This window comes from Eschrichtius robustus, chromosome 1, assembly GCF_028021215.1.
Source record: "Eschrichtius robustus isolate mEscRob2 chromosome 1, mEscRob2.pri, whole genome shotgun sequence".
Taxonomy (NCBI): domain Eukaryota; kingdom Metazoa; phylum Chordata; class Mammalia; order Artiodactyla; family Eschrichtiidae; genus Eschrichtius; species Eschrichtius robustus.
Window position 1 is genome coordinate 197,670,892 of NC_090824.1, and position 25,668 is coordinate 197,696,559.

The 25,668-nt window shown below is 37.5% G+C and overlaps 1 protein-coding gene across 3 annotated transcripts in view; it reads right to left on the reverse strand.

The window, feature by feature from the left end:
• The window catches only part of ZEB1 (zinc finger E-box binding homeobox 1), a 195,231-nt gene that overhangs the window by 30,784 nt on the left and 138,779 nt on the right, over positions 1-25,668 (reverse strand). For 2 of the 3 annotated variants that reach the window (XM_068562237.1, XM_068562254.1), the window contains exons 3-4: positions 17,579-17,641; positions 10,125-10,286 (exon numbers count right to left, since the gene is read on the reverse strand). In XM_068562237.1, the coding sequence (XP_068418338.1) occupies positions 10,125-10,286; positions 17,579-17,641 (225 nt within the window). The remainder of the gene's footprint in view (positions 1-10,124; positions 10,287-17,578; positions 17,642-25,668) is intronic. The other variant, XM_068562246.1, reaches the window with a different exon arrangement.

Genomic DNA, 25,668 nt, shown 5'->3' on the forward strand with positions numbered 1-25,668 from the left:
TTCTGAAGATAATCACTTTTTCTATGTAAACAGATGTTGCTGGTGTGGCAGAAAATCTGCTGTGAAATACTGTATTAGCAGTTAAATTACATTATATACCTAAAAGTAATGAATTCCTGAATTAAAAACATATTGAATAATAATTAGACAAAGAAAACAAAAAATGTTTTACTAATTCAGAACAGTTAAGGCCTCAATTTTTATGGGATTTTACTGCATTGATTTGTAACAACGGACTTTACAAAGTTTAACCTTATTTGATCTATGCAATGGAATGTTTCTTTAGTTTTCATTATTTTCTTTCACTGATACTTTCTGAAATCCTCTTTGTTACATAAAAATTTTACATAGTTATGCACATCTGCATTTAAAATGTTCTATTTCCCTTTCATATTTATTGTAAGCTACTGCTTTTTCAGGTGAAATGTTAACACATTTTCTTTAAGAGAAAAAAATACCAAGAAACAAAAGTAGTAGAAAACTAAGGCCCTACAGGATTACAATGCCAATAACTACGGACTCTGCAAATATGCAAACAGATCAACAGAACGCATATCATTAAGCTGAAATGCAGTGTCCCCAGGGGTAATTACTTACAGTTTTCAGAAACGTGTCCTTTTGCCACACTGCAGGAAACAATTCCTAGAGCACCCTACTTCTTTTTCCTTTGTCACCAAATTAGTTGCAGAAATCCTATCTACTCTGGAGTGAAACTTCTCTTTCTGCTCTTTCGCATAGCTGATTCCCGATTTAAGGAAGGTACAGCTGACTCTTCACAATGGAATCTGTTTTGTTTTCTGTACCATCCTTCTCGATTTCCTTCAAAAATTTAAAAGTTGATTGATACAACACCATTTACACTAGCACCAAAAATACTTAGGCACAAATCTAACAAATTATGTGTAAGATTTATTTGAGGAACAGTACAAAAGTCTGATGAATAAAATCAAAGAACTAAATAAATGGAGAGATATTCCACGGTCATGGAAACTCAATATTGACTCAATATTGTCAAGATGTCACTTCTCCCCAACTAGATCTACAGAGTCAGTGTAATCCCCATCAAGTTATTTTATGGAAAATGACAGACATTCTAAATTTATACGGAGAGGCAAGAGACCCAGAAGAGGCAACATAACATTGAAGGTGAAGAATAACGGGAGACCAACACTATCTGACTTCAAGGCTTACTATATAGCTATAATAATCAAGAAAAGTGTGGTGCTGGCGAGAGAACAGACAAATGGGTCAGTGGAACAGAACAGACAGCCCAAACAGCAAAGGCAACTGGACATCCACATACAAAAAAAAAAAAAAAAAAAAATGTAAACACAGACCTTACACCCTTTACAAAACTCAAAATGAATCACAGACGACAACAGAAGAAAACCTATGTGACCTCGGGTATGGTAATGCCAGTTTAGATACCAAAGGCATGAGCCATGAAAGAGATACTTGATAAGCTGGACTTCATTAAATGAGAAAGTTCTGTTCCATGAAAGAAAATAACAAGAGAACTAGAAGAGAATTAGAAGATAAGCCATGGACTGGGAAAACTATTTGCAAACGACACATCTGAAAAAGGACTAGTATCCAAAATATACAAAGAATTCTTAAAACTCACTGCTAAGAAATCAAATAATTTAGTTTAAAAAATGGGCCAAATCATAGCCCCCTTCCTCCTCCAACTTCATGACAGAGAATCAGGAAATCACCACTGGAACTACTGAGTTCAAGAATACATACCTGAGATTAAAGTAAACCTGGAGGACAAGGTGGTGGAGTAGAAGGACCTGAGCTCACCGCCTCTCACGAAGACACCAAAATCACAACTAACTGCTGAACAACCATCAACAAAAAAGGTCTGGAACCTACCAAAAAAGATAATTCTACTTCCAAAGACAAAGCCACAACGAGACGGTAGAAGGGGCACATTCGCGATACAATCAAATCCCATACTAATTATTTTCTAGTTTGACCCACAAACTAGAAAATAATTATATCACAGAGGTTCTCTCGCAAGAGTGAGAGTTCTGAGCCCCATGTCAGGCTCCCCAGTCTGGAGGTCTTGCATTGGTAGGAGAAGCCCCCAGAGCATTTGGCTTTGAAGGCCGGTGGGGCTTGACTGCAGGAACTCCACAGGACTGGGGGAAACAGAAGCACCACTCTTGGAGGGCACAAATAAGGTCCCGTGTGAGCTGGGACATGGGAAAGAGCAGTGACTTCATAGGGCCCTGGGCAAGACCTACCTGCTAGTCATGGAGGGGTCTGCTGGGGAGGTGAGGGGTGGCTGTGGCTCACTGTGGGTAAAAGGACACTGGTGGCAGAGGTACTGGGGGGTACTCACTGGCATGAGCTGTCCTGGAGGCCGCCATTTTGACACCAAGACCTGGCCCTGGCCCCACCCAACAGCCCTTAGGTTCCAGTGCTGGTACGCCTCAGGCCAAACAACCCGCAGGGCGGGAACACAGCCCCACCCATCAGCAGACAGGCTGCCTAAAGTCATCCTGAGCCACAGCCACCTCTAAACACACTCCTTGACACGGTCCTGCCCACCAAAAGGACAAGACCCAGCTCCACCCACCAGTGGGCAGGCACCAGTCCCTCCCACCAGGAAGCCTGCACAAGCCCCATGACCAGCCTCACCCATCAGGGGGCAGACACCAGAACCAAGAGGAACTACAATCCTGCAGTCTGTGGGACCTCAAACACAGAAAGTGAGACAACATGAGATGGCAGAGGAATACATTCCAGATGAAGGAACAATATAAAACCCCAAAACAACAATTACATGAAGTGATAGACAATCTACCTGAAAACGAATTCACAGTAATGATTAGTACTAAAGATGATCCAAGATCTCGGAAGAAGAATGGAGGCGCAGACCAAGAAGATACAAGAAACGTTTAACAAAGAGCTAGAAGATTTAAAAAACAAACAGAGTTGAACAATACAATAACTGAAATGAAAAATACACCAGAAAGAATCAATAGCAGAATAAATGATGCAGAAGGATGGATAAGTGAGCTGAAGACAGAATGGTGGAAATCACTGCTGCAGAACAGAATAAAGAAAAAAGAATGAAAAGAAATGAAGACAGCCTAAGAGACCTCTGGGACAACCTTAAACGCACCAACATTTGCATTATAGGGGTCCTAGAAGGAGAAGAGAGAGACAAAGGGCCTGAGAAAGTATTTGAAGAGATAATAGCTGAAAACTTCCTTAACATGGGAAAGGAAACAGTCACCTAAGTCCAGGAAGTGCAGAGAGTCCCATAAAGGATAAAGCCAAGGAGAAATATGCTGAGACATATTAATCAACTTGACAAAAATGAATGATAAAGAGAAAATGTCAAAAGCAACAAGGGAAAAGCAACAAATAACATACAAGGGGAATCCCCATAAGGTTATCAGCTGGTATTTCTGCAGAAACTCTGCAGGCCAGAATGGAGTGGCAGGATATATTTAAGTGGTGAAAGGGAAAAACCTACAACCAAGAATACTCAGCAAGGCTCTTGTTCAGATTCGATGGAGAAATCAAAAGCTTTACAGACAAGGAAAAGCTAAAAGAATATGGCACCACCAAACCAGCTTTACAACAAATGCTAAAGAAACTGCTCTAGGCAGAAAAGAAAAGCCCATGAGAGAAAACAAGAAAATTATGAATGTGAAAGCTGACTGGTCAAGGCAAACATACAGTAAAGGTAGGAAATCATCCACTCACAAACATGCTATCAAAACCAGCAATCATGAGAAGAGGAGAGTGCAATGCAGGATATTGGAAATGCATTTGAAATTAAGAGACCAGCAACTTAAAACAATCTTGTATATACATATATAGACTGCTGTATCAAAACCTCATGGTAACTGCAAACCAAGAATCTACTTACAGATGCACACACAGAAAAGAAAAAGGAATCCAAACACAACACTAAACATAGTCATCAAATCACAAGAGGACAAAAGAGGAAGGGAAGAAAAAAGACCTACAAAAATAACCCACCCAACAAACAGCTCATGCAGCTCAATATCAAAAAACAAACAACTCAATCAAAAAATGGGTGGAAGATATAAATAGACATTTCTCCAAAGAAGACATAAAGATGGCTAAAAGGCACATGAAAAGATGCTCAACATCACCAATTATTAGAGAAATGCAAATCAAAACTACAATGAGGTATCACCTCACACTAGTCAGAATGGCTGTCATCAAAAAATCTGCAAACAATAAATGCCCAAATCTACAAAAACAACCATCCCCCAAATTAACAAAACAGCAATAAGAACATACATATCAGTAATTACCTTAAATGTAAATGGATTAAAATGCTCCAACCAAAAGACTGGCTGAACGGATACAAAGACAAGACCCATATATATGGCTGTCTACAAAAGACACACTTCAGACCTAGGGACACATACAGACTGAAAGTGAGGGGATGGAAAAAGGTATTCCATGCAAATGGAAATCAAAAGAAAGCTGGAGTAGCAGTACTCATATCAGACCAAATAGACTTTAAAATGACGACTGTTACAAAAGACAAAGAAGGACACTACATAATGATCAAGGGATCAATCCAAGAAGAAGGTATAACAATTGTAAATATTTATGCACCCAACATAGGAGCACCTCAATATATAAGGCAAATGCTAACAGCCATAAAAGGAGAAATCAACAGTAACACAATAACAATGGAGGACTTTAACATCCCACTTACATCAATGGACAGATCATCGAGACAGAAAATCTATAAAGGAAACACAGGCCTTAAATGACACATTAGGTCAGATGGACTTGATTGATATTCATATAGCATTCTGTCCAAAAGCGGCAGAATACACACTCTTTTCAAGTGCACATGGAACATTCTCCAGGATAGATCACATTCTGGGCCATAAAGCAACCCTTGATAAATTTAAGAAAACTGAAATCTTATCAAGCATATTTTCTGACCACAACGCTAGGAGATTAGAAATCAACAACAACAACAACAAAAAACTGAAAAAAACACAAACGTGGAGGCTAAACAATACGCTACTAAACAACCAATGAGTCACTAAAGAAAGCAAAGAGAAAATAAAAAAATACCTAGAGACAAATGACAGTCAAAACATGATGATCCAAAACCTAAGGGGTGCAGCAAAAGCAGTTCTAAAGAGGGAAGTTTATAGCAATATAGTCTCATCTCGGGAAACAAGAAAAATCCCAAATAAACAACCTAACCTTACACCTAAAGCAACTAGAGAAATAAGAACAAACAAAACCCAAAGTTAGCAGGAGGAAAGAAATCATAAAGATCAGAGCAGAAATAAATGAAATAGAGACGAAGAAAACATTAGAAAAGATCAATGAAACTAAAAGCTGGCTCTTTGAAAAGATAAACAACATAGATAAACCTTTAGACAGACTCATCGAGAAAAAAAGGGAGAGGGCTCAAATCAATACAATCAGAAATGAAAAAGGGTAAGTTACAATGGACACCACAGAAATACAGAGGATCTTAAGAGACTACTTACAAGCAACTGTATGCCAATAAAATGGACAACCTAGAAGAAATGGACAAATTCTTAGAAAGGTACAACCTCCCCAGAATGAACAAGGAAGAAACTGAAAATATGAACAATAATCCCAAGCACTGAAACTGAAACTGTGATTAAAAAATTCCCAATAAAAGTCCAGGACCAGATAGCTTCACAGGGGAATTCTATCAAACATTTAGAGAAGAGTTAACACCTATCCTTCTGAAACTATTTCAAAAAATTGCAGACGAAGGAACACTCCAAAATTCATTCTATGAGGTCACCATCACTGTGATACCAAAACCAGACAAAGATACCACAAGAAAAGAAAATTACAGGCCAATCTCATAGATGAACACAGATGCAAAAATCCTCAACAGAATACTGGCAAACAGAATCCAACAATACATTAAAAGGATCATGCACCATGATCAAGTGGGATTTATCCCAGGGATGCAAGGATTTTTCAGTACCCACAATCATTCAGTGTGATACACCACATTAACAAATTGAAGAAAAAAAACCATATGATCATCTCAACAGAAAAATCTTTTGACAAAATTTCAACACCCATTTAAGATAAAAACTCTCCAGAAGGTGGGCATAGACGGAATATACCTCAACATAATAAAGGCCACATATGACAAACCCACAGCTAACGTTGTCCTCAGTGGTGAAAAGCTGAAAGCATTTCCTCTAAGATCAGGAACAAGACAAGGACGTCCAACTCTCGCCACTTCTATTCAATATAGTTTTGGAAGTCTTAGCCATAGCAATCAGAGAAGAAAAAAAATAGCAGGAATCCAAGTTGGAAAGGAAGAAGTAAAACTGTCACTGTTTGCAGATGACATGATACTATACATAGAAAATCCTGAAGATGCTACCAGAAAACTACTGGAGCTCGTCAATGGATTCAGTAAAGTTGCAGGACACAAAATTAATACAGAGAAATCTGTTGCATTCCTATACACTAACAGCAAAAGATCAGAAAAAGAAATTAAGGAAACAATACCATTTATCACAAAAGAATACCATGCATCAAAAAAGAATAAAATACCTAGGAATAAACCTACCTGAGGGGGCAAAAGACCTGTACTCTGAAAACTATAAGATGCTGATGAAAGAAATCGAAGATGACACAAACAGATGGAAAGATATACCATATTCTTGGATTGGAAGAATCAACATTGTCAAAATGACTATACTACCCAAGGCAATCTACAGATTCAATGCAATCCCGATCAAATAACTCATGGCATTTTCTGCAGATCTAGAACAAAAACCTTAAAATCTGTATGGAAACACAAAAGACCCTGAATAGCCAAAGCAATCTTGGGAAAGAAAAACAGAGCTGCTGGAGGAATCAGGCTGACTGACTTCAGACTATAATATAAAGCTACAGTCATCAAAACAGTATGGTACTGGCACAAAGACAGAAATACAGATCAATGGAACAGGATAGAAAGCCCAGAAATAAACCCACACACCTGTGGCCAATTAATCCATGACAAAGGAGGCAAGAATATACAATGGAGAAAAGACAGTCTCTTTAGTAGATGGTGCTGGGAAAAGTGGAGAGCTACGTGTAAAAGCATGAAATTAGAACATTCTCTAACAGCATACACAAAAATAAACTCGAAATTGATTAAAAACCTAAATGTAAGACTGGATACTATAAATCTCTTAGAGAAAAACATAGGCAGAACACTGTTTGACATAAATTGCAGTAATACCTTTTTGGATCCACCTCCTAGAGTAATGAAAATAAAAACAAAAATAAACAAATGGGACCTAATTAAACTTAAAAGCTTTTGCACAGCAGAGGAAACCATAAACAAAATGAAGACAACCCACACAAATGGGAGAAAATATTTGCAAATGAAGCGAATGACAAGGGTTTAATCTCCAGAACATACAAACAGCTCATGCAGCTCGATATCGAAAAAACAACCCAATCAAAAAAATGGGCAGTAGGTCTAAATATACACTTCTCCAAAGAAGACACACAGATGGCCAAAAAGCACATGAAAAGATGCTCCACATCACTAATTATTAGAGAAATGCGAATCAAAACTACAGTGAGGTATCCCCTCACACCGGTTAGAATGGGCATCATCAGAAAATCTACAAACAACAAATGCTGGAGAGGGTGTGGAGAAAAGGGAACCCTCTTGCACTGTTGGTGGGAATGTAAACTGATACAGCCACTATGGAGAACAGTATGGAGGTCCCTTAAAAAACTAAAAATAGAGCTACCATATGATTCAGCGATCCATCACCTGGGCATATATCCATGGAAAATCATACTTCAAAAAGGTACATGCACCCCAGTGTTCACTGCAGCACTATTTACAATAGCCAGGACACGGAAGCAACCTAAGTGTCCATCGACAGAGGAATGGATAAAGATGATGTGGTGTATATATATAGGTATATATACGCAATGGAATATTACTCAGCCATAAAAAAGAATGCAATAATGCCATGTGTGGCAACATGGATGGATCTAGAGATTATCATACTAAGTAAGTTAGAGAAAGATAAATATCAAAGGATATCATTTATATGTGGAATCTAAAAAACAGTACAAATGAACTTATTTACAAAACAGAAACAGACTCACAGACTTTGAAAACAAACTTATGGTTACCAAAGGGGAAAGGCGGGGGCGGGATAAATGAGGAGATTGGGATTCACATGTGCACACTACTGTATATAAAAATAGACAATCAACAAGGACCTACTGCATAGCACAGCGGACTCTACTCAATACTCTGCAATGACCTATATGGGAAAAGAATCTGAAAAAGAATAGATATGTATATGTATAACTAAATAACTTTGCTGTACACCTGAAGCTAACACAACATTGTAAATCAACTAACTCCGATATAAAATTTAAAAATTTAAAAAATGGGCCAAGGACTTTGTCACCTCATCAAAGAAGATATACAGATGACAAATAACTGTGAAAAGATGCTGCACATAATATTTCATTAGGGAAATACAAATTAAAACGGCAAGATACCACTAAACACTATCAGAATGGCCAAAATCGGGAACACTGAGAACATGAAATACTGGCCATGATGTGGAGCAACAGGAACTCTAATTCATTGCTGGTGGAATGAAAAATGGTACAGCCACTCTGGATGATAGTTTGGCAGTTTCCTCTAGAACTAAACATACTCTTATCATATAATCCAGCAATTGTGCACCTTGGTATTTACCCAAAGGAGCTGAAAACTTATTTCCAGACCAAAATCTGTGCATGAATGTTTATAGCAGCTTTATTCATAACTGCCAAAACTTGGAAGCAACCAAGGTGTCCTTCAGTAGGTGAATGGATAAATAAAATGCAGTACATCCAGGCTATGGAATATCATTCAACATTTATAAGAAATGAGTTATCAATCCATGAAAAAACACAGAGGAAAGCTGAATGCATAAGTAAGTGAAAGAAGCCAATTTGAAAAGGCTATATGACTATATACTACATGACTCCAACTATAAGACATTCTGGATAAGGCAAAACTATGGAGACATAAAAACATCAGTGGGTGCCAGGGCAAGGAGGAGGGGAGGATGAATAGGCAGAGAGCACAGAGGACTTTTAGGGCAGTGAAAATACTCTGATATTATAATGATGGACACATGTCATTGTACATTTGTCGAAACCCACAGAATGTACAACACCAAGAGTGAACCCTAATGCAAATTAGGTCTTTGAGTGATTATGATGTGTCAATGTAGGTTCATCCTTGGTTAAAAAAAAAAAAAAAGTACCGCTCTGGTGAGTGATGTTGATAATGGGGAGGCTGTGCATGTGTGGGGCAGGGGGAATATAGGAAATCTCTGCACCTCTGTACAATTTTGTTCTAAATGTAAAACTGCTCTAAGAAGTCTTTTAAAAAGTTGATTATTGGGCTATTAAGCTAAATCTATCCATTAAACTGGGAACCCTGGAAAAACCAAACCAGATTTAGGATCTTAATACTTCAAATGTCCTCTAACATTCCAAGTATCTTCCTAGTTCTTGGTACAGATACTGTGTAAAATTTCTTACAGGAATATTTTCATCTGTTTCTAGTGCACGGAAGGCAGAATGACAGCATATTTCTTTTCAGGAGAGTATGAACGCATTATTATTGTATTTTACCACTCTTTATATACTGGCTGTTCGTATCAGAGAGGACCAAAGTAGATACAGGAAAACCATCTGTCTCCAAATTAGTATGTTTTGAACCAGACAACCATGCTTTTCTTGCCAGGACAGTGGAGAATAATCAAAGGGCAGTAAGGGTCATCCTAGTTCCCATTTCTACTACTTGCTACCACGTAAGTGAATGGAAATCAATGTCCAGGCACTGCCCTACGCATTCCACATGTGGTGGCATCACACACTATACACGAGAGGCCACTGATACAATGCTATACTGTTACCATGGACAATGTTCCACTGATTAAAGAGATCCCTCTCTACGGCCACCTGCAATAAATTTTGGTTTTCAAAAATGTTCCCTCTAGTAGAGTGGGTTCCCACATAGAGTAATGGAAGCAATAATCCTTTGGAGATGAGGACAAAGCGGCCGTGAAGCTTGTTACCGTTTTCATCGTGCCCGCTGGCCTCCGGCGTGCCCTGCCTCTGGTCCTCCTCGGGCGCCTCGGGGTAGATGACTGCAGTGTCTTGCTGCTGCAGGAACTCTTCAACGTTAGGATCATGGTTTTGTTCATTTTCTGCATCTGAGTCGCATTCATCATCTTTTACTAAAAGAAATGCATACTCTATAAAAACCAATTTCACCACCAAGTTGTTATATAGTTTTCCTAAATAAGAAATTGTTTATCTTGAGAGAATAAATGATAGTTCTTGAATTTGCAGGAAGTATTTACGGAACATTAAAAATTTACTAGTTCTGTTATAATCTTAAGAAGTCCATTTTCGTAAGTTTAAGATGTTATAAAAGTCTTGACATTGTCACAATATCCCTTTTAAGCTTTAGGGTTGTACTTCTATTCCATTTTACTGATGAACAAGGCACAGAGAAGGTTGGCTGAATCCTTAGTTTCTGAATCAATGATAAAGCAAGGAAAACAGGAAAAGAGAAAAATGTAGTTCTCAAACCTCAGTCCTTCCTAGCAACCTACTGTTCATATTTAGTTGGAGCTGTGCTTGAAATCTGAACCATTCTCTGAATAACAAACTGCTCTGAAATTCAGTTCAGTTATGTGATTTCTCAGAAAATAGCTTTAATAGTTCCCTACAGTTGGAAAGACTTCTAATAAGAGTCAAAGAGTATCAAATTGATAAAATTGCTTCCTATCTACCCTAGTATTCAGATACAGGCAGGGCTATTCTTTCTGTGTTTCTGCCTCAGTAAATGTGTAACTGTGGGGTGAAGGAGGGGCATTTTCCCCGAGTCAGAAGGTTCCGAGCATAACAGCATGTCTTCAACTTGGAGAAGGCAGCCCAGAGCGTTGCCGCGTTTGCAGAGCAGGACTGGTATCCTGGGGTTCCCGTCCTTTTCCTCCTGGAGAAGGGTCTGCTCCACGCTGCCGCTAACTGTCCTGGGTCAGGGTGGCCCCCCGGGTGTCTCACGGCTGACCTCTTCACACACTTCAGACTGAACTCAGTTCTAAATTTATAAAGCAGCAGACTCAACTGGTGCTTAAAATGGTGGGACTTCCCTGGTGGTGCAGGCGTTAAGAACCCGCCTGCCAATGCAGGGGACACGGGTTCGAGCCCTAGTCCCGGAAGATCCCACATGCTGCGGAGCAACTAAGCCCGTGCGCCACAACTACGGAGCCTGCGCGCTAGAGCCCGCAAGCCACAACTACCGAGCCCGCGAGCCACGACTACTGAGCCCGTGCACCTAGAGCCCGTGCTCCACAACAAGAGAAGCCACTGCAGTGAGAAGCCCGCGCACCGCAACAAAGAGTAGCCCCCGCTCGCCTCAACTAGAGATAGCCCGTGCGCAGCAACGAAGACACAGCACAGCCAAAAATGAATAAATTAAATAAATTAATGAAAAAAAATTAAAATGGTGATGTAAGGGCATCCTTTTGTTCGACAGTTACCAAAGCAATCTTGCACAGGAGTAGTAACCCAACTCCTCAGGGTGGCTGCTATTTACAAACTTGGAGCCGATGACATAGTAATCATGACGACTAGTCATTTTTTCCTCCTCTTAAATGCAGCCAGTAGCTATCAATTATTTAGTATCTGCTATACACAGCTGACCCCTGAACAACATGGGTTTGAACTGCGTGGGTCCACTTATACTCGGATTTTTTCAGTAGTAAATACTGTAGTACTACATGAGTGTGGTTGGTTGAATCCGTGGATGTGGAACTGTGGACACAGAGGAACCTCGTGTTGGAAGGGCTGGCTGTAAATTAACATACAGATTTTCCACTGCAGGGAGGGTCAGGTGCCTCTAAGCCCTGTGTTGTTCAATGGTAACTGTACTGAGAACTGTAGTTTTTAGTTGATGCCTGTAGTCACCAAACCAGGGTTACTTGATCCAGGGGGGAGGAAAAGGCTCTTTCAAAGGGAAGCCGGTACTGTTGGTTTAAACGGAATCTACTTCCAGAGCCTCAGCTTCCATGCACGGTCCTTCCTAGAATCCTGAAGGTTCTTCTTTCTACCCCTGCTTTTCACAGTCCTTTGCTCTAACTTCAAAGAGGCAGATCCCTCCCCCTCCATCCCTTACGTTAATACAGTGCATTGCCTCGGAGTGTAAAAACCTCCAGGTTGCCGAAGGAAAACGATTCAAAATACCGATTGGGGAAAACCTTCTTTGCTGATCAATCAGGGCACTCTAGGCGTCCAGCCTTTCCTGTTTACATGGATTTCTATCAGGGGTAAAAGTATGGCAATTGAAATGGGGATATTTTGGCCCTAGTTACAAAGCTCTGAACTCAGCTATATAATATATCCAGAGGGAGTGAGAGTAATTTTCCTTTAATGATCTCACCTGTTTCATTCCCTATTATTAAAAAATTCACTGCTCTTCAGGAGGCTGGTGAGAGCAAAGAGTATTCTCGAAAACCCTTCCTAAGATCTGTCATTAGCTAGAACAATAAGCACTTCTGAATAACTAAAGCAGTACAAATCTGTGTTATTAGGTCTTTTCAATGTTAACTTCAAATTTTCAAGTTATACTAAACTCATGAATGAAATTTTTACGTGAATCTTTATGTGATTTTTTATATTTTATGTGATTTCCTATACAGAAATATAGATTTGACAAGTTACTTAAAAATATTTTTATCAGATTATATTACAAAATATTTATTTCAGTTAAATAGTCTCCACTTTTAAAATGTTTATATTTTCTATAGCCTAGTAACTATATATATGCTAGATGATGGTATGATGGGGTTTTAAATAGTATATGTTTTTCAGAATTATATACGTAATCTGTATTTTATACACAAACCTTGCATCTTTAGTAAGTTATAAGTTTATCTATACACTGGTTGTAAAGGTACCCATTTGGAGACCAAGATTTTTATAAAGCATAACGATTAGATTAGATCTAAATAATCTTAATCTCATTATTGAATAAATCTATTTAAAGATGTATTTATTTATACTTTATATATTCCTCATTATTTATAACATATTTTTCATAGAAAATATTTTATAAAATCCCTTAAAATGTGTATCGACACATTTATTTTAATTAGAAAAATGAAGACACCCTTTTTTTTTTCTGACAGAAAGTCTGATTTGGCTGATTGGTCTAACAGTGATAACTGGTTTTACTAGTAAGGTTATTAGGTACAAATTTTCCAGAAATTGAATGAACTAAGTTTATAGCTCTAAGGTATTGGATCAAAATAGTTAATTCACATGTTAAAATAAAAGGATTTTATTAAAAAATGTACTGACAGAAGGTACTAAAATTAGCAGTATTTCAATATCTCCAACCATTTCTGAATATATTAAACAAGGTGCCTCAAAGTGAGGGGAAAAAAGTAACAAAAGCCAAAACAGATATCATTAGTTGTTTGACAAGTAAGTTTTGGTAAAGCCTTTTGGCGTATGTCCCAGGAAATGAGAGAGTGAATGATTCTGGTGAAACAAATCCTTTAGCAAACTAGGTGGCTTTCCATTTTTGCTTTCAACAAAACTGAAGGAGCATTTAATAGAACTGTCAGTTGACAAGACATTAAAATATTTTTATTGATAGACAGTCTGTAAAGAATCGAATAAATCATTTATAAGAAAAATGTATTTCACCTTTTTATGAGAATAAGGTTATCTCAGTGCTAAAGAAAAAAAGGAAACAGAATTAATGCTGAACACTTCTTCTAGAATAAGCAACATTAAACTACTGATATATGGGCTAATTGAAGAATACTTCAGCTCCTTTAATCTCATTTCCAGTAACATTTTTCTTTAATAAGTAGTTGACCCTTGAACAACACAGGTTTGAACTGCACAGGTCCACTTATACTGGGTTTTTTCAATATAGTACATACTATAGTTCTACACCATCCATGGTCGGTTGCGGCCACGGGTATGGAACCGCGGCCACGGAGGGGTCCTGTGTACGGAGGGGCTGCGTCACGGGAGCGCAAACTCCCAGTTATGTGTGGACTCTGGGCAGAGGGTCGGCGCCCCAGTCCCCATGTTGTTCAAGGGTCAACCGTATTTATTACAATTTGTCATGTATGTTGTGATCAACTATGTAGTGCTAATAATCATAGGATAAATCAATCCATAATTTTTTTTTAATCTTAAGAGCTGTATCATTCCTGGGAACTTAAGAGAAACTTAGATTTCAATTTCTATACATGTTTTTCTTGCAAAGAAATGAGAGTTGATCAAAAATATCTTCGAACAGGAAATATACACTATGTTACTTAGCATCAAATTCTATGGGCTATGTAGAATGGAAATATGAGTTCAAGGGGTAAACATTATGATATAACATTTCTGACTCTTACAGAAGGGCTTATTCGTATTTTAAAAATGAATGGTATTAAATTCCTACGGATTTCAAATATAAGAGTGATGTTAGAAATGTCATTTTTAATATGCCAGAGATTAGGCTGTAAGTACAGTTGACCCTTGAACAACTCGGGGCGGGTTACGGCTGCCGACCCTCCGTGCAGTCCAAAGTCCACGTGTAACTTAGAGTCGGCCCTCTGTATACATGGTTCTGCAGCCTTGGACTCAGCCAACCCCAGACTGTGCGGCACCACAGTATTTACTAACTGAAAAAATCTGCATATAAGTGGACCTGCACTGTTCAAACCCGTGTTGTTCAAGGGTCAACTGTACTTACACTTAAAATGAAGAATTTTATATGTCCATCAGAAACCTGGGAAGTAATACATGATCCATTTGTATAATATAACATCTGGAGAAAAATAACAGTACCTCTTAGGGTAGTTGTGAGAATTAAATGAATTACTACAGTATGTGCTTAGTATTGTACCAGGCACGCAGTAAGTACTATGTAATTGTTATCTATTTTCCTCAAAGCAGTCCTGGCAAGGTGAACATTAAATTGGAGCAGATGATTCAGTATTAGGGGTCGGCCTTCAAATTCTGGCCTCTTTCCAACTGAAGTACACTGTCTCCACGAACCTGCATTTACCAAGCCAATTTCAAGCTAAGACCAGACATTCCACAGTTTTACCCATAAAATTTAAAGTGTTGGGAAGTGCATGTTGTGAAAAGGTCAATTATAAAGCAAAATTCCTCGTCCTAAGACTGATAAACTTATGTGTTTAAACATTAAAGAGATGAGCAAACACAGAGAAACACATAATGATAATTTGGTTTTCTTTCAGGTGTGACAAAACTCAGCGCTAATTGTCGAAGTATAGAATTACAGGACTATAATCATTTGACGAAGTGCAGAATTACAGGGTTATCATCGCAAATTAGAGAAAGCAAGGCTAGAGAGGCAAGTGTTTAGTGTAAAGACTAAATAACATTTTTAACGTGGCCATCAGTATTTCACTCCCATCAGAATAAAGTATCCAACCTTTATCCTCCAATTTTAAAACTCGGCACAAGTATCAGCTATATACACAAAGAAGGGATGCTTAGAAGAACGAAGGATGTTTGGGGTGCATTTTCCACTCCGTGAATACTAAGCTGAGACCACAGTTCTCTTCACTTCGTGAACTGCAGACGGAAGTCAGCTATAGAAAGAAGCTGACAAAGTTCTAAACTAATGATGGTGACCTTTGTGCCAGGTTTCTGTTGACTCTGTCAGCACATTATTCCCTAGAAGTCAAGGAAGTAACAAAAGCAAAGGCGAAACATAATTTTGAAGTTTAACTGCTCAAAAGTCTCAAACGTCTAATTTCCATCCTTCTTTGCTGAAAACTGCACTCATCGGGGTTTCACCAAATGTCTGTCTACTCCTAACTCCCCATGTTCCAAGGAAATAGTGCACAGGACTCATCGTCTTATGGCAGAGGGTCCTGTGTTTCAGCGGCAGCTCTGGCTGATACACAGTGACTGTATCTTCCAGATGTGACTGTTTTGGCGGGGGGAGGGAAATTATGTATTACTCAGTACTTCTAACTGAAAGAATTCATTCATTTTCATAGTGAAGAGCAAATTGTGAGGTACAGTACTGTAAACCTGGAACTGGAAATGTCTTTTTTGCTGGCATTTTGCCTAAAAGGGCAAACGATCTTTTACAGAATAACTTATATTACCCTGGTAATGTAAGTCACCAAATTTTAACATTAAATCAAAGAGTAACAAACAGCATTCTTTTGTGTTCATTAACACCATTTTACTAATAACAAATACCTCGTTTAAATATTTTATATAATGTGTAAGTTAGCCTGACAAATATTTGGTAACAAGCATACCTGAATACATTATTCATGCAAGTTCAACATAACCATATTCAAGGCAGAATACAAAATCTTTGGCTGCAGGCACCGTAAATTATCACACATTCCAGTATTATTTAGTTAATTTGGACTGCACCTTCAGTAACAGTACAAAGACCTGCTCTTTGTTTTACAGAACTGACAAGGACGGGAGGGCTGATGCTTATATTATAGACGCGAATCTATTTTGACGCATTACTATAAAACACACCTGCCTTACACAACACGAGGTAATTTATAAGGCTCTGTGGGACACTCCTAAAATGTACTGCAAAGAAAAAAACTGTAAACGTTAAACCAAAGAAATAAACCAAAATTTAATTAAAACGATATGATAGAAATATCTAATCTATGGTTGTATATACAGAATACAGTTATGCTACTTTTAAGTACAGAATTTTGAGGAAATGTTTTAATAATTTGGAATTTGCTTTTGAAGTTTACATTCTAAGACTGACTTATGAGACACAATAATAAGTGCCCACTCTTGTCATATATTAAGATCTGGATTTAAGATTTGCACTTAACTCTTTTGCTTCTTAAATCTGATTTGAATCCATTACAGAGGAATAGCCTTAAGTCTCAGGGAGTATGATATGTACTTTTTAGTCACCTAGAAGCAAATTTCCTTGTTTACTATAATTCAACTTCATTTTGGCCTTTTTCAGTCACAGTAATTACAAGAAAAATGTTTATTCTCTTGTTTGCTGTGACATGTTCACTCATCAATATTCATGATTCTCATCTGGTTTCTAGATAACCGATTATATCTGCTTATTTTTCTCTGCTTTTTGTCTTGTGGGCAATTCAATGTAGATCCTGGTAACTAATAATGAAACTCAGAATAGTTAGATCTGTATTTCTAAAACTATGGTTAAAAAATTTGATAGAAGTTTAAATTATCATTCAAATACTTATTTTGGGGATTATCTGTAGATTATACTTGTCATCCTTATGGATGGAAATCTGCTGTATTACATGAATCTGTGAGCTTACACTGTATTTAAAGAATATAAACAGCTAACTTTTCATACAATGTCCCACACGCCTAGGTACTTAAACATTTAAAGGGGGCAAGAGAAAGAGTAGGAAACAGACTAAATCCAGGACTCACAGATGCAGAAACCAGTGACACAAAAGGCCTGTTCAAGGACGACAGCGTGCGTGAAAAAGGCAAGAGTTACCTGCACCTCCCACTTCATCTGCCCGAGCTTCAGGCCCCAGGATTTCTTGTCCTTCCTTTCCTGCTAAAATCAAAGAACAAAGCATTAAAATAGATCCACCTCTCACCAACACTTTAACTTCTAGATATCTGAAAAGGAAACTTTCAGATTATATTTGATTTGGATTTTTTCCCTTTTATAATTATAGTTAATATCTCCTAGTAAGGAAAAGCTTTTTAAAGAAATTAAGCAGACAGTTTTACAAAACTCAGAGAGAGATTTTAGTGAAGCAAAATAAGTGAAGATGTATATATAATTCTGAACGCATACATGTCTTAGAATTATAAGCATACTAGGATTTTAGCTTTTTTTTTTTTAAGGAGAGGAGCCCTACCTACAGGCAGTAGGATTCCTTTTTGCATCTCCTTCCCGAAGCACAAATTGCTACATACTGGGCACTGTACTAGATGCCTTATCAACTCATTTCCTTTAATCTTCATAACTACCTTTTTAGAAATTAAAAAATCCCACGAAAACATGAGGCTTTAAGAGGTTAAACAACCTGCCTAAGGACACACGGTTATTGGGTGGTGGAAGCGGAACTTGAATGCAGGTCTGAGTGGCTCTAAAGCCTACTTTCTACTCCACCTTGGCTCCTCTCACTAGACGGGAGTCCTGGACAACCAGAAAGCAGTCTGGACCAAACTGCAGTGTGCCCAGAGCAAACACCTATGGACTATACTTTTTCTTTCACTGTATTTATTATTCTAACTACTGATAAGTAGTAATAAATGATAATAGTGGTACTAATAAACATTTTAGTTGTCTATTATGTCTCTGCCACCTATATATGTTTGTAATGAACTCATAAGATCAGAGTAAATATGCACAGTATTTAGGCAAGCAGAAAGTATGCTTTATATACTTAGGTACATTTTATTAAATAAATAGTTTATTAAGAACCTGTGCACATACACAAGGTTAAGTTAAAAACTGCTTTCAGAGTATATATCATAATTATGATCAGAAGACTTACAGTCATATTAAAACATTGTGTAGTTATCTGCACTCCAATCAATCCCATTGAATATGTCAGTCAAAAATCTTGATTTAGATTTCCCCTAAGTTTGATAATTGAATTGAGAAATAGAGCACTAATCAAGTAAAATCTGTGCTCACATTAAAGCATGTATTTCCTTAAGTGTCTTGGATTATCGGGTGGATTTTTTCAGCGGATTTTCTATACTCATTAACTTTTATGTTACTACTTAAAGGTGATCATTATGTGAAAAATAGTTAAAATATGCACAAACCTCTTTAGATCAGCATATAAAAAACACTGTCTAAAGTGGATAATGATGAGATTAACTTCTGCCGAAGAATTCTCATTTTGTATTTGCCATCAGCAAAATGACAGTTTAAAAATCCCTGGTCAAGTGTTAACAATACCGTAGGATAAACACTAGTATTTGCTAAGTGTCTGAAAATCTCTAATGTCTTTTTTTCCTCTTCCTCCAAAGCATCTACTTAAACTAAAACAGTGTGCCAAGTGTGGCAATTATATGATAGTAATACAGGTACTTATTATTGCATATGTGCATTCTCTATTTCCCCTCAAATGAAAATCAAAGCAGGCAGAGTTATGACTTGCTAAGGTGGAAGATAACACTGATACTAAAGTTTAAAATGGTATTTTGGACCTTATTAATTTTACTACTTACAGTTATTATTATAGCTAATTTAAACACTGTGTGCGATTCAGTTAAATTATTCACTTCTTCATTCCTTCTGCTGGAATAAAATCTAGGCTGCTTAGACGAGCATGCGGCATATGTCAGAATCTGGTCCCACACTCACTTACCACGATTTGAAACCCGGAAGTATCCATTCTTTCCCTCAACACTGGGGCTGGAATTTCGGTTCAATAACTAAAACCATGTCAACTAATGAAAACAGAAACGGTGCTGATGCTGGGCTGTGAGGTGGGCACACTCCTCTCGCTGCAGACCGCTACCTGGGGCAGGCCCCTCCCCGCTCCGTCCAGGGACCAGCACGAGGGTGTCTTGGAACAGGGGCTGTTCTAAATATTTCTCAAGCAGCGTTCTCCCTCACGTGTTCTGATCTTACTTCTAGTTTTAAGAAATATATGAGGGGTAAAGTAGTTGAATCTACTTGTATATAAGACTTTTGCTCCTGTAAGACTCAATAATGTCAACACATTATGATTGACCCACCTAAATGCAACTTAGGAAGGAAAACTAAAATGCTCCTGAGGCTTTGGCTTTTAGTCTAAATTCCAAAGCAGATATATAAAGGGAAAACTCCTGAGTAACAAGACTTTAGTTTTTTAAATAATGGTAAAATATAGCTGCAATAAGTCATAAACTACTACTCAGCAACAAAAAGGAACAAACTACTGATACATACAACTTCAATGAATCTCCAAGAAATTACGGAGAGTGAAAAAAGCCAATCCAAAAGGTTACGTACTGTATGATTCCACTTACATAACGTTATTGAAATGACAAAGTTACAAAAATGGAGAACAGCTTAGTGTTTACCAGGGGTTAAGGATGGGGCAGAGGGGAGGAGAGGGTGGGTTGTCTGAAGGCAAGTAGGGAGCCCTGTGGTGATGGAATGCTCTGTATCTCACCTATGCCAACGTTAATATCCTGGTTATGATACCGCACTACAGTTTTAAAAGATGTTACCATTGGGGGAAACTGGGTAAAAGGTACAAAGGCTCTCTGTATTATTTGTAAATCTAAAACTGTGAATTATTTGTGAATCTATAATTATTTCACAACTGAAAGCTTAGTTTAAAAAAAGTCAAAGGCAAATAGCACACATTTAGATCAAAATAGACAGCATTTGTTCATTTTGCCAAAGGATGAAATTCCTAGCAAGTAAAAATAAGAATGACAAATGCAATTGATTTTAATTAAAAATCCAGAAGCTTACTATCAATGGCAAGATACAATAGTTCAAAGTACAGGACTCATTATTTAACACATGTTCTAAATCCTAAACCTTGCATTTCTGAAATTCATACCAGGGTGTTTCTAACCATTTCACACGTTTCTGTGGGAACACTTTGTAGCAATGGCTAATAAGGCACAGTAAGTGGCTAACTGAATCAGATTCTCCTTTCCTGCTTTTGTCTCTTCCTTGATGACACACATCCACATATGCCATGCACATTTATACCTGCCTCTTCTCAAGCTGTTTTCTCTGCAAGAATGCTGTTACCTATTCATCTGAGTAACTTCTACTAATCTGATTCTTTAAAGATCAGTTCATATGTCTCTCATTTTGTAAGTCTTCCCTGACCCTGCTCTCTGCTATCCCCACCCCACTGTTCCTATTACAGGAATACTATCCAAAAAGCAAACGCCGATAATACAGTATGGTATGGTATGGTATGGTATGGTATGGTATGGTATGGTATGGTATGGTATGGTATGGTATAGTATAGTATTAGTATTAGTATTCAAACTTTATTTAGGGGTGAAACATTTGTTTCATTATGTACCTTTTCAGAATGTTTCCAGACAGTGCCATCTTCCCTTCTAATATCCTTTAGGTTCTACATATGTATTAATATATTTTTGGTATAACTGCCCATCAATGTCACAGTGAATATAATTCACAACCTCCATGAATACCTGTTAACGTAGACAATGGTAAAAAAAAAAAATATATACCTGGGGTCAGCTTTGGTTAAGATGGAGATAAACCACCTGTGTGTCCCACTGGATGCAGCTAAAGCACCTGGGGGAATGCAGGCAGGGGCAGTGTGAAGCCTCTGGAAGGTGAACCACAGCAGGAAGGCAGGCAGGGGAGGAAGACTGGGCCACTGAGCTGGAAGTGACCCCTCCCGCCCCAGCCTGGGTTCAGGGAGGCCCAAAAGCTGGACGTCAACACTGAGGCATGGAAGAGTGTGCTAAGAAAGCCCTCTACTTTAGGCTCAGGGAGCAGGAAGGGGCTCAATGAAGGGAGAAATATGCATTTTCCCCTCTTTTGTCTTGTGTCCCAGCCCCCAGGTCATTCCACAGTGGTGGGAGAGGCCATGGTGGCAGCAGGGGCCTAAGGGTACCTAAAACTCCAAGGGAAAGGGACCTTCTTCTCCAGTCAGAGGACCAGAGCCTGAAGAGGGTGCACAAATGTCCACTGAGTTCCTCCTCCCCGTCTTCTTGCAGCCCGTCTTCTCGCAGTCATAGTTGCGGGAAGTACGCATCAGGTACGGCAACAAAGTCCCAGGTTTTTGGACAGAAGACTGAACAGGGGAGTCCCAAGGAACTGGAAATACTGAGGAGACCGTGGAGAGGGAGGGGCGTGGGGGAGAGACCACACAAAGCTGTCTGTGAGCTCCAGAGTGCATCCCAAGCTTCTCACATGTGGATCTGACCACAGACTCTGAGAACTGAAGTGTGGGATAAGATCACTACTCATGTCCCAGACTGGCCACTGCATGGCACAGATCTGAAAAGCACTGCAAAGGCTTGAAAACTGAACTGATGTTGGGACCACAACCCACAGAAAGCTGCTTGGAACTTACAGCCTGATACACTGAATTGCCTGCTAAACCAAAAATACAAAAATTCTCCACAGGATTTAAATAACAACAAGAGTCTCATAAGACAATACTCAAAATGTCCAGGATACAATCCAAAATTACCTGGCACACAAAGAACCAGGAAAATCGCAGTGCCTGTGGGAAAAGGTGATCAAAAATGGCAACACTGAGATGACACAGGTGTTGAAATTATAGGACAAAGACTGTAAGCCAGCTACTGTAAAGGTGTTCCAAGAAGTAAGGGTGAACACTCCTGAAAAGAGTGGAAAGATAGAAAGTCTCAGCAAACTCTCATCAGCAAATAGAAGATATAAAAAAGAACCAAAAGGAAACTTTAGAACTAAAATTACAGTGACAAAAATGTAAAAAAAAAAAATCACTCAATAGGCTCAGTAGCAAAATGGAGATGAAAGAGGAAAGATCAGTGAACTTGATGATAGATCAATGAAAAAAAATTATCGAATCTGAAAAACAGAGAGTAAATGATTAAAAAATAAAAGAGTCTTGAGATGTGTAGGATAATAATAAAATATCTTTCACGTCGCTTAAGTCCCAGAAAGAGAATGACACAGAAAAAAATATTTGAAAAAATCCCAAATTTAACAAAAGACACAACAAATTAATAGATTCAAGAGGTTAACTGAATCTCAAATAGGGTAAAGCCCCCCAAATCCATGCCCAGATCATGAGTCAAACTCTGAAAACTAAAATTTAAAAAAATCTTGAAAAGAGAGAAAATGTAACATGACTATAAAGGGAAGAATGATTCAAAAGACAGCAAATTTATCATTAGAAGTTAAGGATTCCATAAGGAAGTGGAACATTTTTAAAGTGCTAAAAGAAAGAAAAGCCTCTCAACCCTAAATTCTATATCCAGTGAAAATATACTTCAGAACTGGAGGTAAAATAAAGAGATTCTTAGATAAAAGAAATCTAGCAGAGTTTGTTGACAGGCGACCTCATCTAAAGGAACTGCTAGAAGGAGATCTTCACAAAGAAGGGGAAATGATATTAGAGGGAAACTTGAAACGTCAGGAATGAAGGAGAACATGAGAAATGACAACTACATATGACAACTACAACATAAAGGAAGGAGGGTAAAGGGACCCAGTGGGTGCAAGGTTTCTATATTTCACTTGGAGTGGTAAAATACTGCTTCTAAGTAGACTGTGAAAAGCATGTAACATTCAAATCTATAGAGCAAGTCAGAAAGAGAAAAACAAATATCATATATTAACTCATATATGGAATCTGAACAAATTGGTATAGACGGTCTTATTTACAAAGCAGAAATAGAGACACAGACGTAGAGAACAAATGTATGGATACCAAGGGGGAAAGGGGGGTTTGGGATGAAGTGGGAGATTGGGATTGACATATATACACTACTGGTGCTATGTATAAAATAGATAACTAATGAGAACCTACTGTATAGCACAGGGAACTCTACTCAATGCTCTGTGGTGACCTAAATGAGAAGGAAATCCAAAAAAAGAGGGGATATATGTATACATATAGCTGATTCACTTCGCTGTACAGCATAAACTAACACAATATTGTAAAGCAACTATACTCCAATAAAAAATTTTTAAAAATAGAGCAACTACTAAAAAAACCTATATAAAGAGATAGTCAAAAATGAAATAAGTAAGTGAAAATGTAATACTAAAACATATTCAAATGGTCCAAAAAAGACAGGAAAAGAAGAAACAGAAGAATGAAAAACCTGAAAACAAATAATATACAATTATAAACCTAAACCCAAACACCAAAAGTTACATTAAATATAAATGGTCTAAGCAAGCCAATTAAGGGACAGAGATTGTCAGAATAGATTTTAAAAAGCAAGCTCCATCTATAGCTCTCTACAGATAAGTTATTTCAAAGGTAGCGATACAGGTGTGTTAAAAGTAAAAGGATGGAAAAAGATATACCATACAAACACTAATGAAAAGAAAGCTAGGGTGATTATTTTAATATCAAAGTAGGCTTTGGAGCTAAGAAAATTACCAGAGATATAGAGAAACATTATAATGATAAGAGGTCAATTCACCAAGAAGACATAACAATGTTAAATTTGTATGAATCTAGCAACAGAGCTTCAAAATAGGTGAATGAGAGAACAGAAAGCAGAGGCAAATCCATGATTATAACTGGAGACTTCGATAGTCCTCTCACATTAATTGACAGAACAAGCAGACAGAAAAAGTCAGCAAGGATATTAAAGAACTAGGCAACATTAACAACTACAAGATCCAATTGACATTTATAAAACATTCAACCCAATCTTTTTCAAACGCACACAGAACGTTCATGAAGACAGATCACATCCAGAATCATACAACAAAACTTAACAAATTAAAAAAAATATATAATACAAAGTATGTTCTCTTACCATAATGAATATAAACTAGATATCAGTAGAAGAGGAAAAAAATCTCTAAACACTTGGGAAATTCACACACTTCTAAAGAACACATGGGTCAAATAGAAAAATGAAAAACAATGTATCAAAATTTGTGGAATGTACCTAAAACACTGCTTAAAGGGTAATTTACATTATTAAATGCTTATGTTATAAAATAAGGACTCAAATCAAAATTCTATGCTTCCATGTTAGAAATGGGAAAAGAGGAGAAAAATAAACCCAGGGCAAACAGAAAGGAAGAAGTATTAAGAACAGAAATCAATAAAATTCAAAAAAGAATAACAGAGAAGAAAACAATAAAAGGTTCTTTGAAAAGATCAATAAAATTGACAAACCTTAAGTAAGACTGAGAAAAAAAGAGGGAAGCCACAAATTTCTAATATCAGGAATGAAAAGGGGATATCACTGAAGAGCCAGAAAATATTAAAAGGGTTATAAGGGCCCACTATGAGTCCAAGGAATAAACATTAAGATATACATTTCTGACTCTTAAAGAAGAGCTTATTCATATTTTTAAAAAATGAATGAAAGTATTAAATGAAGGTATTAAATTGCCATGGATTTCACACATAAGAATGATGTTAAAAATGTCATTTTTAATGTGCTAGAAATTAGATTGTTTGTCATTACTTACACCCAAAATGGAAAATTTTATATGTCCGTTATGAAATCTGTTAGGCCATACATAATCAGTTTACAAAATATAAATTTGGAGGATAGTAACCGTACCTCTTAAGGTAGTTGTGAAGATTAAATCAATATAGTATATGCTTAGTACTGTACCAGGCACATAGTAAGTGCTATGTAATTGTGAGCTATTTTCCTTAAAGCAGTCCTGTAAGGTTAACATCTCTAACACACATGAATTTGAAAACTTTGAAATGGACCATTTCCTCAAAAACTAGAAACTACTACAAGTCATCCAAGATGAGATGGTTAACCTGAATATTCCTATAACTGTTTTAAAAACTGAATTTGGAGTTTAAAACCTTCCCCCCAAACAATATAAAATTCTAGGTCCAGATGGTTTTACTTTAAATTTTACCAGACATTTAATGAACTGTACTACATTTAAATAATATTTTCAAGAAAATAGAAGAGGGAGGA